Genomic DNA, 12911 nt, shown 5'->3' with positions numbered 1-12911 from the left:
CTAATATCAATATAACGTACCTTGACTATATTTTCAACTGTCAATTTGAGAGACTTATAAAAATTGATCGACTGTCTTCTTTCCAGATTTTCACAGCTAACACAGACAGATCATCCAGCGTATCGAACAATCTCGCCAATGCCAACTCCATCCTTACACGGTTCTTTCGGATAGCACCCATAGACTACCAGGGGGCGGCAGGCTTACGGTTTGAAGTTCTGGGTTGCGACCCAGCAAGTAAGTTCGATTCTGTACATTTTAATATAGAGAAGGAACATAAACATCAAAATACATCGTAAAATCTCGAGCACATCCAACGTGGACATAATGATGTGATCATAACGTTTAGAATCTCACGCTGACCGCAGTGAAGTATTGCTGACATGTTAGGCAAACTAATCTGAATCATTATAGTCGATGTAACCGCCATCTGCGTGACACACCAGCTTCACAGACAAGCTGTGCGGCAGCAGCTGATTATATCACAGTGTACATCTCACATCTGAGTTTTTCCCATGTGACTGCAGGTGTTGTTTAAAGCTATCTAGTGAGGACGATCTAACAATACTTGATGATTACGAGTTCCGATAGTTGTGAACACATCAATCCTAGATTCATAACTTGAAGGCAAGGCTTCTGTAAAGGCAAACTGTTGATGCAAGTTGTGTTTCTGTGGATAGGTTGGGCCTTAAAACATGTTAGTTATTCGTCAAAGTATTTGTACATTCTGCGTGCTTCAGGAAATATCTGTAGATAGTTCGTTCGATTAGTATGCGCAGAAAATACGGATCAGTGAAGTAGGTCTATATTTGCCGAGGACCGCTTTTTGTCCCTTTGTAAGAACAACGCATACGATTGCACCTATCCAGTCTTGTTGATTTCCTTGAGTCATTGATACCGCTGAAGTCAATTCATTGCCCTGTGAACACAAATGTAACGGGGGCCGCTCTAAGATGGTTCCCGTCGTAAGACGGTACGGATTTTTTGCTGATCTTATTATCCATAAGTACACCGTGTTTGTTGCCACTGACTATGCTGATTACAAAGGTAAATAAACCAAGTCCATGCACACAGCTTTAATTTGCATTCTAAGTCTACTTTAACATATCTACTTCATGTTTTTTTTTTTTAAACAGAATTCTAACAGTAATGTTGACAGTGCTGCATCACTGCGGTCACCGGCCTCTGCGTATTGGCGGCTCGTGTCGCTAACTATACGAACTCTTCCAAGCAGTCACACAACTGCCATGATACACATAAATAAAGCTCCATAAAACACTATGAATATGGGTCTTCAAATGTTTGTTGAGTAAAAAAGCAACCAAAAGGAAGCGACATAAACATTGCCACCATTGTACTCCCAAGGGAGTGTGGCCGTGAAGGTGGCAGACTAGAGAACGCTCCAAAGATTTATTTGACTGTAACAAATGATTCGTGCTGTCTATGAAAATAAGACTTGATAGAGAGATGTAGATTATATTTTCATATAATCAGACAGAGTTTTGTTGATGTTGGCGGTGTCGTTTTTTCGTAATGGTTTTTTTTAGTCGGGCATTCACAATTCGTGTACTCAGCCCATTGCCCGTAAAAACATCAGCTGGATTGTTCTAGGTACAGCCTTCCTCATGTGAGACAAGAAGTACATACAGTCACGATTTTACTGTCAAAAGAAAGCTAAAATATCATTCTGTTAATTTTTTTCTGTGTACTTAAATTTACCACTTACTTCTGAAGAGAGCAAAATGTAAAAAAGCGCACCAAGTTCGGCACACTGTCCAGTGTAGCACAAAATTGGAAGGTTACATACACGAAATTGTCTCACAGTGTTTGCCGCTTGTAACACGCAGCGCGAAAGGTCCATGAACCCCATGAATGCATTTCTTATTCAAGTATGTTGTTCATACTGTGGGACCGCGTGGCACGATCGGGAGCGCGTTGGTCTCAGGCCCGAGAGGTCCCGGGTTCAAATCCGCTTGCCGTGTCACCGATCTTGTGCCCTTGGGAAAGGCACTTTACACGACTTTCCTCACCTAACTCAGGTGTAAATGAGTACATAGCTTCGGCTAGTGGCAGTGACAGGCCTTTGTTGTGGTGACAGGCCATAGGGGCATGTTCGGGCATGACGCACCCGCCATGACACACGAGTCAGGGGTAGGAGGAACCCCTTACATCCTTGGTCGGAAGTCCTCCTAGGAGACGGAAACTCCAAATAACAAACCTGCATCTGCTGGGGCCGTCTTACACGTTGCAAACAATTGCCCCTGTAGGACTTGGTGCGCCAGTGGACGAGAGGGTGGTGGAGAAGGAAGTGCACACCCCTCCTTCACCTTAAAAAGTGCAGGCCAGGCGGACGGGTCGTCTTAAACCCACCCTGTCTGCCTACCATTGTCTTCCGAGACAGACGGATGCCAAAACAAAAAAATGTTGTTCAAATCTATGTGTAAAAAATTCAGTCATCAAAATTTGACCACTCTCTAGCAACTAGCGATGGAGCGCCATGAGTTTGAGCGCAAGAAAAAGCGTACCGTGTTGGGGCACCTCCCGTTCCGACAGCTATGACATGATATTACATGCGCAGTCCAATATCGAATTCCGAATTTGGCTTTTATTTTATAACAGATTAAATTATGCATAATGTTTTGACTTTGCAGACATTGCAACCTGTTTATCTTCGGGAAAAGACCTTGCGGCATCCATCGGGGAGCAGTATTACACGTACGTATTTGGTAACATCTACAGCAAAAATATTTCAAAAAATGACAATTGTGTTTAATGAGTTACAAATGCTTTATAAAGCCCAGATTTGCCCGGTAACATGTATTGCAAAAGATGTAAATTATCATCCCAAACAGCTAATTTGATTTGGTAATATTTCCTTAGAATAAGGGAATATTTCAAGAACGCTATGGAGACAGAGTTGTCCGGAAAGAGAGAGTGGAGCTGGTCCGGGCAACCCGCCTGTGATGATGATGATGATACAATAACGGTATCATATACTAGTATTTTCATTTTTTTTTTTCAGAATTTCAAATCACAATCAGTTATTTCAGCGTCACTTTTATCTGTTGATTCCAGGGTTCATTGCCCACCTGGCTGTGCATCCCAAAGCTACTTCGTCTGGGGAACAGGAACGTATACTGATGTAAGATTTGAATGCATTTATAGGACTTAGTGACGTCAGTAGAAATATAAACAACATTAGTACTTGCATTGAGGTACTTCCCCTCTCTCCACTATTAGCGTTCTTCCTTGAAAGTTGTAATGATAACCATGGCCAAGAAAATTGTTTTCCGTGTCGTTTTTGTGTGTATCTGACTGTCAACAGCATAACTCTAGAAGCTGTAGTTGGATCCATATGGCATTTGGTAGGTGGGAGGATGTCAGGAGGATAAAGGTTAAGTTGGATAGTATGCCCACTTGGGGCTTTCTAAGGTACGGCAGCGGACCATATGTTTTTGATGTCTCGTGTATCGGACATACTTCGGTCGTGATTCTATATTGATATTGGTAGTTTTTGGTTCAGAGAGTAAGTGGAATAGGCACAGGCCCCCTAGCGAATTTCATGGAACGTCAAGCGCCATCTGTACTTCAAGTTTTGTAGGAGAATAAGTCAAGAAGGTGTTGACGGGTCTTCATGATTTTGGGTATATTTCTATGATGTATTACCCTTTAATAGTTTTCTATTGCTACTTTCCGCACCTCTTACACTATTCTTATATATCTTGTTGTTTCAAAGGATTCTTTTGTCTGTGCCTCGGCCATTCACGATGGAAAGATCACTGATGCCAACGGTGGGGAAGTGACAGTGCTGATGCAGGGCGGAGAGACTGTCTATGTGGGCAGCAGTATGAACGGCGTCACTTCACAAAAGTAAAAAAGATTGAGCAACCAATCAAATCAAATCAAATCTGAACGTAAAAAATCACCATCTTTGCAAGAGTGGACTCTGCCAGCAATACCTCTATGTAGCTGTCCAAAAACACTTCCGCTCAAGGAGGACTTTTACTAATTACACTATAGTCCAAAAATGAATCTTTAAAGATGTCTCCATGCAATAATGGACTCTTCCAGTGCACCCCATGTAAAAATAGACCAGTTCATAAACATGCTTAAGAAATGGAATTTTGAATCATCACCCGTCCAAAACTGAAAAAAAAACTTCGGGCAAGAATGGACTTTTCCTGTGATACCCATATGTAGTGGTGCGTACCTAAACTCATATTCAGGTTCAGGTCCGGATTCAAGTCCAGCAGTTCAGGTTCAGGTCCGGACTTATAAGTCCGGACCTGAACCCATCATTGCATATTATGTGCGCTAGAAAGTTTTCTTTTTTGAGGGGGAGGGGGGGGTGCATATAAAATTGCATGTTAGCATGAACTGAAATGCAATGTGAAAAATACATGCAAATTATATACAGCCAGTGTAAACACAAAATGTTTTTGGCTTTTTCAAGCGCAAATTTCACTGTCTATGGAAGGTTTTGGATGGTTTAGAACAAGAAAAGGGAATATAAGTGACAGATAACTTTTCGCAAGTCCGGACTTGAGTCCGGACATTTAGGTTTTTTTTGGACTTGGACCTAAACATTTTTAGGTCCAATTCCAAGTCCGGGCTTTAGGTACGCACCACTACCCATATGTAAAGTGGAGCAGTTAAAAAATTCTTCAGCTAAAAAAGCCCCCCTCCATGCAAGAATGGACTCTTCAAGTACACCCCATGTAAAATTCAAAATAGACCTGTCCGAAAATGCTCCCACTGAAAACATGGCCTTTTGTATAACAACCCAGTCCCAAAGTTCTCCCTTTCGTGAATGGACTCTTCCAGATAACATTGGAAACGACACCAAAAAATCCCAAGATAAATCATTTTGAAGTGTTTCATGCCAAAATTTATACATGAGTCTTGTGAATAAATACATAATGCACCCCTATACCACATTTTAGGTCATTTGGTTGTAAAACCAAGGTGCTCCAGGGAACAGGAGCCATACATATACTGTTTTGGTCCAAAATGGCCCAAAATCTCAAGTCCTAGGGTATCAATTTACTCAGTTCAGGTCATTCAGTTCAAGAACGACAGAGACACATTGCTTTGAGGGTTTGATAGGAGAAGAAGAAGAAACAGAAACATTATAATATACAAAATATTGCATACATACCTGTAGTATGGCTGAAATATGATGTGGTGAGAAAAGAGAAACTGGTGAGAATTCAGGACATCAATTTTCTACGTAGCCTACAATGGTATTTATCATTGTAACTTCAGCCTCTTAAAGTAATTCTCTTTTAGTCTCAAGGAAATAAGTGCCTTACCTTTTTGCCACATTCACCTCATTCGATGAAAAATGAGCCTGTTATGATACAACTTGCATTATTCATACTCCTTCTTGTAACATTGTCTTGTTTTCATTTCAGCTTTGGAGCCGACGACGCTTCGTTTACTTTCAACATGAACGGTGGGTTTACATATCACTTTCAAATGGACAAAACGTGTGAAAACAAAAATAACTAGGGTTCGGTGACATCATACCTCCATGAAATATTTCGAGCTTTTGTAGATAGTATGCAAATGACATACACATTTACATGTTTTATGCATGATGGTCTTTATCATTGACTACCTTACACATGTAACAAGTAAAAGTCACAAAGCGGTTTGCTATTTTTGCATTAATTATGCAAATAAGTTCCTCATTTGCATGTTTTGTATCTGTTAATGTTCCACCATGTTTATGTATTCTCAAACAAATGCATCTAAGCTCCTCTGTTGTCGACAGGTCTGAGATGCCCTACTGGTTGGACGTCCTTTGGAGACAACTGCTACAGACTGTACGACGGCGGGGCTGACGACGTGAAGAGTTGGCGACGCGCCAGCCAGAGTTGTGGGCTGCAGGGAGCCGAGTTGGCTTCCATCGCCAACCAAGCTGAACAAAACTTTGTCTACAGTCTTATTCAACCAGGTGTTCTAACCAGCTTATAAACAAATTTGTAGACGCTTTACCGATGGGACAGATGTGTAGACGTAACAGTTGATCATGAGTTGCACAGTGGGTGGCTCAAAATGAGAATGTGCCAACTAAATGCTTGCAAACCCTCCTTTTCCTTGAAACATTGCTCAAAATGCAGACGTTTTTGGTTAGAAGGAACAGTTATTGTCTAAGCGTTGCCATTTTGGTCAAGATCTGTTTGATTCAGTAGTTAATTTGGCGTCCTGCGGATGGATACTGCATGGGGTCAAAGGGGAGGCTTCCTTCACAGAGCGACCATTACTTCTGAACAATCCCCTGTTTTTACAAAGACCCTGTCTGATGGAGACGAACTTTTAGTATTGAAATTCGGGTTAGCATTTAATGAAGCCTTACTTCAGTGTATTTTAACATGTATTCCTATGGCCTGCTCTAACTGATTTGTTTGCCCATATCCTTTCGCTGTCCATAACCCTCATTTCCACAATTCAATGGCCAACGCTGATCCTGAATGATGCCCGCATTCTAACAGTGGGATAAAGCAGTTTGCTCCCTGTGTCTCTTGTATGAAACAAGCGTATAAGAAACCAGCAAAGGTAATCTTATGAAAATTACTGCTGTACTGTCTAATTAAAGTCACCTGAGTTACCGCCGATTGACAACCGCCCGATCCCCTTGTGACTTAAGGCACATTACACCAATTCTGTGTCCTACTCAAATACACAGAAAACATGTAAGAGACAGGGTGTCAAAAGTCACCTACCTGAGGGCTAGTCTATGGAAAACTCACATTGGCAGCGTAGCCTGGCCCTCAAAGTATCCATCTAGTGATTTTGAGCCGAAACCTAGCGGTGGAAACCCTTCTCACACCTAGTCATTATTCATCTATGACTTTACTAAGAACGAGTGTTGCTTACAGCGTCAATGAACAATGTCTGGCTGGGTCTGAACGACAGAGACGTGCAGATGTTTTTCCAGTGGTCTGACGGTACACCCGTAACCTACACATTGTGGAACGACAATGAACCGAACAACTATCAAGGAAGAGACGAAGACTGTGTCAACATGTACAAAACTGTAAGAACTCACTACAAAAGTTACATTTCATTATGCTAGTCACAATTTGTTTACGGGCTGTTTAGTTGCACTTTCGTGCGTGACCTCTACTTGACCTACCTCGTGGGACACGTTGCGCACACCGGGTTTGTTTTGGGGCAAAAAAATCCATTTCATATCGTTGAAAACAAATACGTATCTGGAGTTTGAATGACCTGAAAGAGATATGTGAATTGAAAAGTGATCAATGAATTAAAATTAGTTATTTTACCCAACTAAGACAGTCCCTTAACTCTCCATGGATATAGGATTCTATGTAATTTTGCTAAGCTAGGTTCAAAGTTCAAAACAACAATGGTGTCTAAGTCCTGTGGTATGTGAACACCCAAAACTTCTACATTACCGTCTACCCATTGAAATGGAAGATAGGTGAGTAATTCAAAATTAGTATTCTTCAAGGTTCAAATCCTAAGTATTTTGCATTTTTCAAAATTCAAAATAAGCGCAGAAATACAAGAAAACTTTCTATTGTATCGTTATTTTGAATTCTATCTGACGATATAATATGAATGTATAAACTTTACAGAATGGGTTTTGGAATGACGCCCAGTGTGATAGTCACTACCCGTATGTTTGTGAGATACCGAAGCAGTCACTACCAGAACCGACTGTGCTGCCTACAGTGGCAGGGTGCGAACAGGTGGGTAAAAATCCTTAACTGCAAACCTACAGCATTGAATATAAAGGGAAGTTAATACGTTGTTTGTTTGTTTGTTTGTTTGTTTATTTATAAAGCAATACAGAAAGAATGTATAAAAGCAGGTGCAGGAAGAGGGGGAAATCGTTAAACTTGTTAAACCTCAGTGAACGAATCCTCAGTGAACGAATCGCATTGATGATCATACGTCAAAACATGTTTTTATATTTCATAATCTCTAAGCAGGTGTTGGGGTAAACAGAAATATGTAATCCTACTCTAGTATACTTTTCAGCTAACTGGCTCGACAATATTATATATTTCAGCTCACCGTCTGTTTTTTGTTTAAACAGTAATTTCGCTCCTTCTTCATACTTTTTATTGATTTTAATGTTGTTCTTGTATATGCCATAGGGATGGCTGGGGTACGAAAACAGCTGCTACCTCTTCAACAACAACCCTGCTGCGTTCCAAGACGCACGGCAATCCTGCCGAACCTTCGGCGCTGACCTAGTGGCTGTTACCGACAGGTGCCTTTCTAATACGTGCACGGCTCCTTTTCTAAATTGTGATATTAGCATAGATTTTCTTCGCTCTCTATGATGCGAATGCACAGATGTCTTACAGAGTATATCATCAATAATGGTTTTAGACATTTCCCTAACCATTTAATCAAGACTGAAGTTGGACAGTCAACAATCTGAGTGAATCAATAACAGTTCAACTTTGAGCCAGAAAGACTCCTGCACAGATAAATTCTCAGATGTAGATATGCCGTATGTTTAACATTTGCCATCTCTGCTGACCGTTAGATTTGAACAGGCATTCCTTTCTGCTCAACTGGGAAACCGCGACGGGAACTACTGGACAGGTCTGAGGGGCAGCCGGGACGACGACACTGGAGTTGTGGTTTACCAGTGGAGAAATGGAGAACCACTGAGCTTCACAAACTGGGACCGCCTCCAGCCGAGTAAGCTTAGACATCTCAAACTTAAAAGGTTACATCTGCAAGCAAATACATGATGTTTGTCTTCAAATGGTCTATTCTAACGAGATACCGCTCTGTTAACTCTTAGGAAAAACACACAATTCATATATCTATATAGATATATCTATATATCAGCCTTTCAGGTAGTTCTCTTCTGCCACTAATGTAGCATATACCAGGCCCTGTGACGCTACAGAATGTACATAAACACCACATGGCGTTTCCATGGTGACAGCCGCCCGGTCAAGGTCATTGGCCTGACTTTATTTGAGAATAAGAAGAAGAAACTGAGCAAAAATATGTCAATTGAATGTCACACAAACCCTTACTGTTTATGGCCGAGTCACGCATTTATGCAGAAACATGAGTAGGTCACAATGTGTGTCACCATATAAACAGGTATAGAATAACAGCCTCCAACCATTTGAAACAGACAGTTAACATGATCCATTGTTATCACATGTGTCATCAGTATGATAATAGTACTTTGTAAAACTATGTTTCAAGATTCCTTCGTTTCACATTAGAAACCTATTGAATCATTAGAAGGCCAAAGCCAGGTATGGCATAAAATGCATATTACGTTGATTAATTTACAAATATGCATCAAATGATATGCATGTGATGCCAAATACTTTTATCATATTTGTCACTTTTGCTTACTAAATTGAAATCTTGGCAGGTTTCAATTGGGGTGCTTGTGTCAGTATGACCGCTGGACTACGCGGTGGATTGTGGGACGACAACAGGTGCGTGGAGACGTTCCCGTATATTTGCGAGAAGCTGCGGAGCGGGTACACCCCTCCTCCTGGTGTAACTCACGCATCCACCGCCAGGTGTCCAAATGGATGGCTGACACAAACTGGAGTTAACTACTGTTATCAGGTAACATCAATGGATACAACCCTCCGTTGTCTCCTCTCCCCTTGAAATACCAACTTTTATGCTACACATGTGTGTTTATGTGTGTGTGTGTGTGTGTGTGTATGCGTGTGTATGTATGTGTGTGTGTGTGTGTGTGTGTGCATGTGTCATGAGTCATCGAAAGCTCCTGTTTCCATTACTCATGTTGTAGACATGCTATGGTTATGATGCTTTTCATACTAGTCAGATTTGGTCTCACTTAGCAGCTTTTTTTAAAATTGCAGAGGGCTTTTTGGTTGAAACATTAGAAGGTAATAACGTTGACTGTCTTGATCTATAAAAAGGGATGGTGGGTTGATTTTTGGAATGTAGGTACTTATTAATAATCAGCACAGTTTAATACAATGTAGAATTTACTTTGATGCATTAATAAGGATATTTACCTCAATCATGTTTTTTTTCATTTTTTAGTTCATTTCTTTGTTTTCTGAACAAGCTATAGTCACGATATTTCTAGGCGTTAGATAGATCTTGTGCTCGGAAAGAATTGGCGTAAGGTTGGTCCCTCTAGCAGCTAAAGTTGGAATTGAAAGGGCATTTTCCGAAGAGGAAAATCAAGAAAGAAATAACGGGTTTTCATTATTTTGGGGTATGTATTACTAGGTACTTAAGACAAAAATGTACAAAAATGAGAATGCTACTCATGCAAAAGTGGAGACATTGGCATAATTAATGACAATATTCTATCATAGCAGTTTTTTGCATTTTGCCACTTGCAGTGGCAAAATGCCTTCCGGCCAGTGTAGTCGCCGTTGTGATGGGGTGATGGAGTGATGTTAAGATGAACGGACCTGTTCAAAATCTGCAATGCATTTGTATACAATTTAAAAGCTCTGTCGTGAGTCATTGTCTGTGGTCCGTAATGGGGCCTGATATTTGATTAGATTAAATGAATGAAGTATGATATTCCTAAGATTGATGCAGCATATAATCAAATTATTGCTCTTACATTTTAATGTTGTATTACCAATTCATAAAGATGAAATGTTTTCCAAATAAATCGTGTATATATATATATAACAGTTACATATAGCCTATCCCAGATTCCTTTGCGACTTAGTTAATATTCATTAGTAGGATTTCCAGTGCGAAAATGGAAATTGCCACGATTTTTCATTGATCGCCCTGTATTATCGAAAAAGAACTGGACCTTCTAACTTACCAGATTTGTAGTATGTACTATGGAGACCGTGACAATGTAAAAATGTTAAAGCAGGGGTAAACGATTGCTGAGATATCATTTTCTGAAAAGTGCGCTATGATGCACCGGGGAAGTGACTTCCGGGTTCAGGGGTCACTACACAAATACCTCTGACGTCAGCCTGATTTGCAGAGCTACGGTCCGGGATCGAGTCCAGGGGAGGGTGATTTTCAATTGTTCTTGTTTCCTTTTTACATCCATTTAATATAAACAATAGTTTCAGCACATTCCAATAACTAGAAAAGACCGTGTACACACGCAAACCTTGGCAAAATGCCAGCTTTTTTAAAGCACTTGTTTTCAATGTATCTCTTGTTTATAACGTTAGATGCACTGCGTTTCATTATTATGATAGCACTTACATGCGTTCTTGCATACGTGAAAGAAATGAACATTGATAGATATTAACCATGCAAGGGAATATATATCTATAGACTATAAATAGCATGTAGACAGGCTACGACTGACACTTTGTATCAATCTCCTGTCCAGATTAACCAGGTTGACGAGCCGTACCGGAAGACGTGGGAAGACGCGCGTGCGCACTGCCAGTCTCAGGGTGCTGATCTGGTCAGCCTTCACAGAGATGCGGAAATGGCGCTGCTCAGTAACCAAATCAAGTAAGACCGATATGGAGAATAAGTATAAAACCATTCGCCAATTTATGCGTAAAACAGGAAGACCACATGAAGAAACTATTGGGGTCAGAATCTAATCATTTCTAGGTGTCATTAAGATCTAACCACATGCGAAATATCAACACAATCCGCCATTCTTGAGTTACACTGATTATAGACACCAAATCACCTACTGAACCTGACAAAACACTATCTTCTGGCGAGGGTTATTATATCTATTGATAATGTTACATATTGAGGCCATCTGATGATTAGATAGTTGGGTTATGACCTAGGCCTCTGTGTTATTTCTATTTCTTAAGTGAATGAATACATAATTTTTACAATGAGCTACATTATGCTTATTCCGCAAATCATAGTTATTTCTTTTCTCTGTTTTATTTGACCAAATTCATTTCTTATCATTTGTACAGTTCAGCTTGGATGGCTTTCTGGATTGGACTGAATGACAAGGATGACGAGGGGGGTGAGGACGACTACAAATTTTACAAACATTTTCAAACGTTTTACATGAAGCTCCACAACTCCTGTATCTAGCCGATAGCATAAAAGTATTTTCTTTGCCTTTGCCAGAAAGGTAATGTTTTTGGTGCCATTTATGTGTGTGTGTGTGTGTGTGTGTGTGTGTGTGTGTGTGTGTGTGTGTGTGTGTGTGTGTGTGTGTGTGTGTGTTCATGTCTTACTGTGAACAGTATAACTCGAGAAGCCATGGATGGATGATTTGGTAGGTGTGTATATGGGGGCTTGAAAAAAGAAGGTAGCGGCTTGCAGTTTTCATATCTCGTGCTATGGGCATGCGGTAGAATTGGTAAAGTGGTACACAGCTCTTAGAAAGGAGCGTAAGTGCTCTGGGTTTTGACCATAGTAATTATTTTGTACTGCAGTGTTTCAAACTTTGGACGAGAATAACTCAAGAAGGTGTTGTCGGATCGTCAGGGTTTTGTTATGTTGGTATGAAAATAGCAGTCAATAGCTAATTTGCACATTACAGTTCATGAGGAAAGTTTATAAATCCATTGCATTCCATGATATCACTCTCAACCTTGTTCTTGTTGAAAGGTTTTAAATGGTCCGATGGGAGAGCGGTGGGGTACACAGAGTGGAATGACGGCGAACCTAACAACGCTGGCGACAACGAGCACTGTGTGGAAATCGTGGTGGCCGGATCGGATAGCTTTTGGAACGACCTGTCCTGTACCTCCTACAGAAACTGGATCTGCATGGTTTCCAGAGGTACGCGCTAGTTGCCATGTAGCCACAAGAAATTATATTATATTACAGAACTGCGTTTTGTAAAAACGAACAGTTAAGTATTCGAATCCCGCGCGCTCGCCGGTCTCCCGTCTTGTAGGCTTATTATTTTATTATCGTAGGTGAAGGTGCTTGGGTAAGCAGACAAGACCTAGTCATAACTATATCATTCTTCTTTCCAAACCTCCAAC

General features: G+C 40.6%; 1 protein-coding gene across 1 annotated transcript in view; it reads left to right on the top strand.

The window, feature by feature from the left end:
- Nucleotides 1-12911, top strand: part of LOC118411508 — a 71047-nt gene that overhangs the window by 35854 nt on the left and 22282 nt on the right. Inside the window, exons 29-42 of the mRNA XM_035813815.1 lie at nt 87-237; nt 2652-2715; nt 3076-3142; nt 3737-3870; nt 5415-5455; nt 5777-5959; nt 6885-7042; nt 7608-7721; nt 8133-8248; nt 8531-8688; nt 9389-9591; nt 11324-11451; nt 11883-11935; nt 12529-12702. Coding sequence (XP_035669708.1) covers nt 87-237; nt 2652-2715; nt 3076-3142; nt 3737-3870; nt 5415-5455; nt 5777-5959; nt 6885-7042; nt 7608-7721; nt 8133-8248; nt 8531-8688; nt 9389-9591; nt 11324-11451; nt 11883-11935; nt 12529-12702 — 1744 coding nt within the window. The remainder of the gene's footprint in view (nt 1-86; nt 238-2651; nt 2716-3075; nt 3143-3736; nt 3871-5414; nt 5456-5776; nt 5960-6884; nt 7043-7607; nt 7722-8132; nt 8249-8530; nt 8689-9388; nt 9592-11323; nt 11452-11882; nt 11936-12528; nt 12703-12911) is intronic.

Source organism: Branchiostoma floridae, chromosome 3 (assembly GCF_000003815.2).
Source record: "Branchiostoma floridae strain S238N-H82 chromosome 3, Bfl_VNyyK, whole genome shotgun sequence".
Taxonomy (NCBI): Eukaryota; Metazoa; Chordata; class Leptocardii; order Amphioxiformes; family Branchiostomatidae; genus Branchiostoma; species Branchiostoma floridae.
The sequence above is the reverse complement of the archived record's forward strand: the minus strand, read 5'-3'. Positions and strand labels throughout refer to the sequence as shown.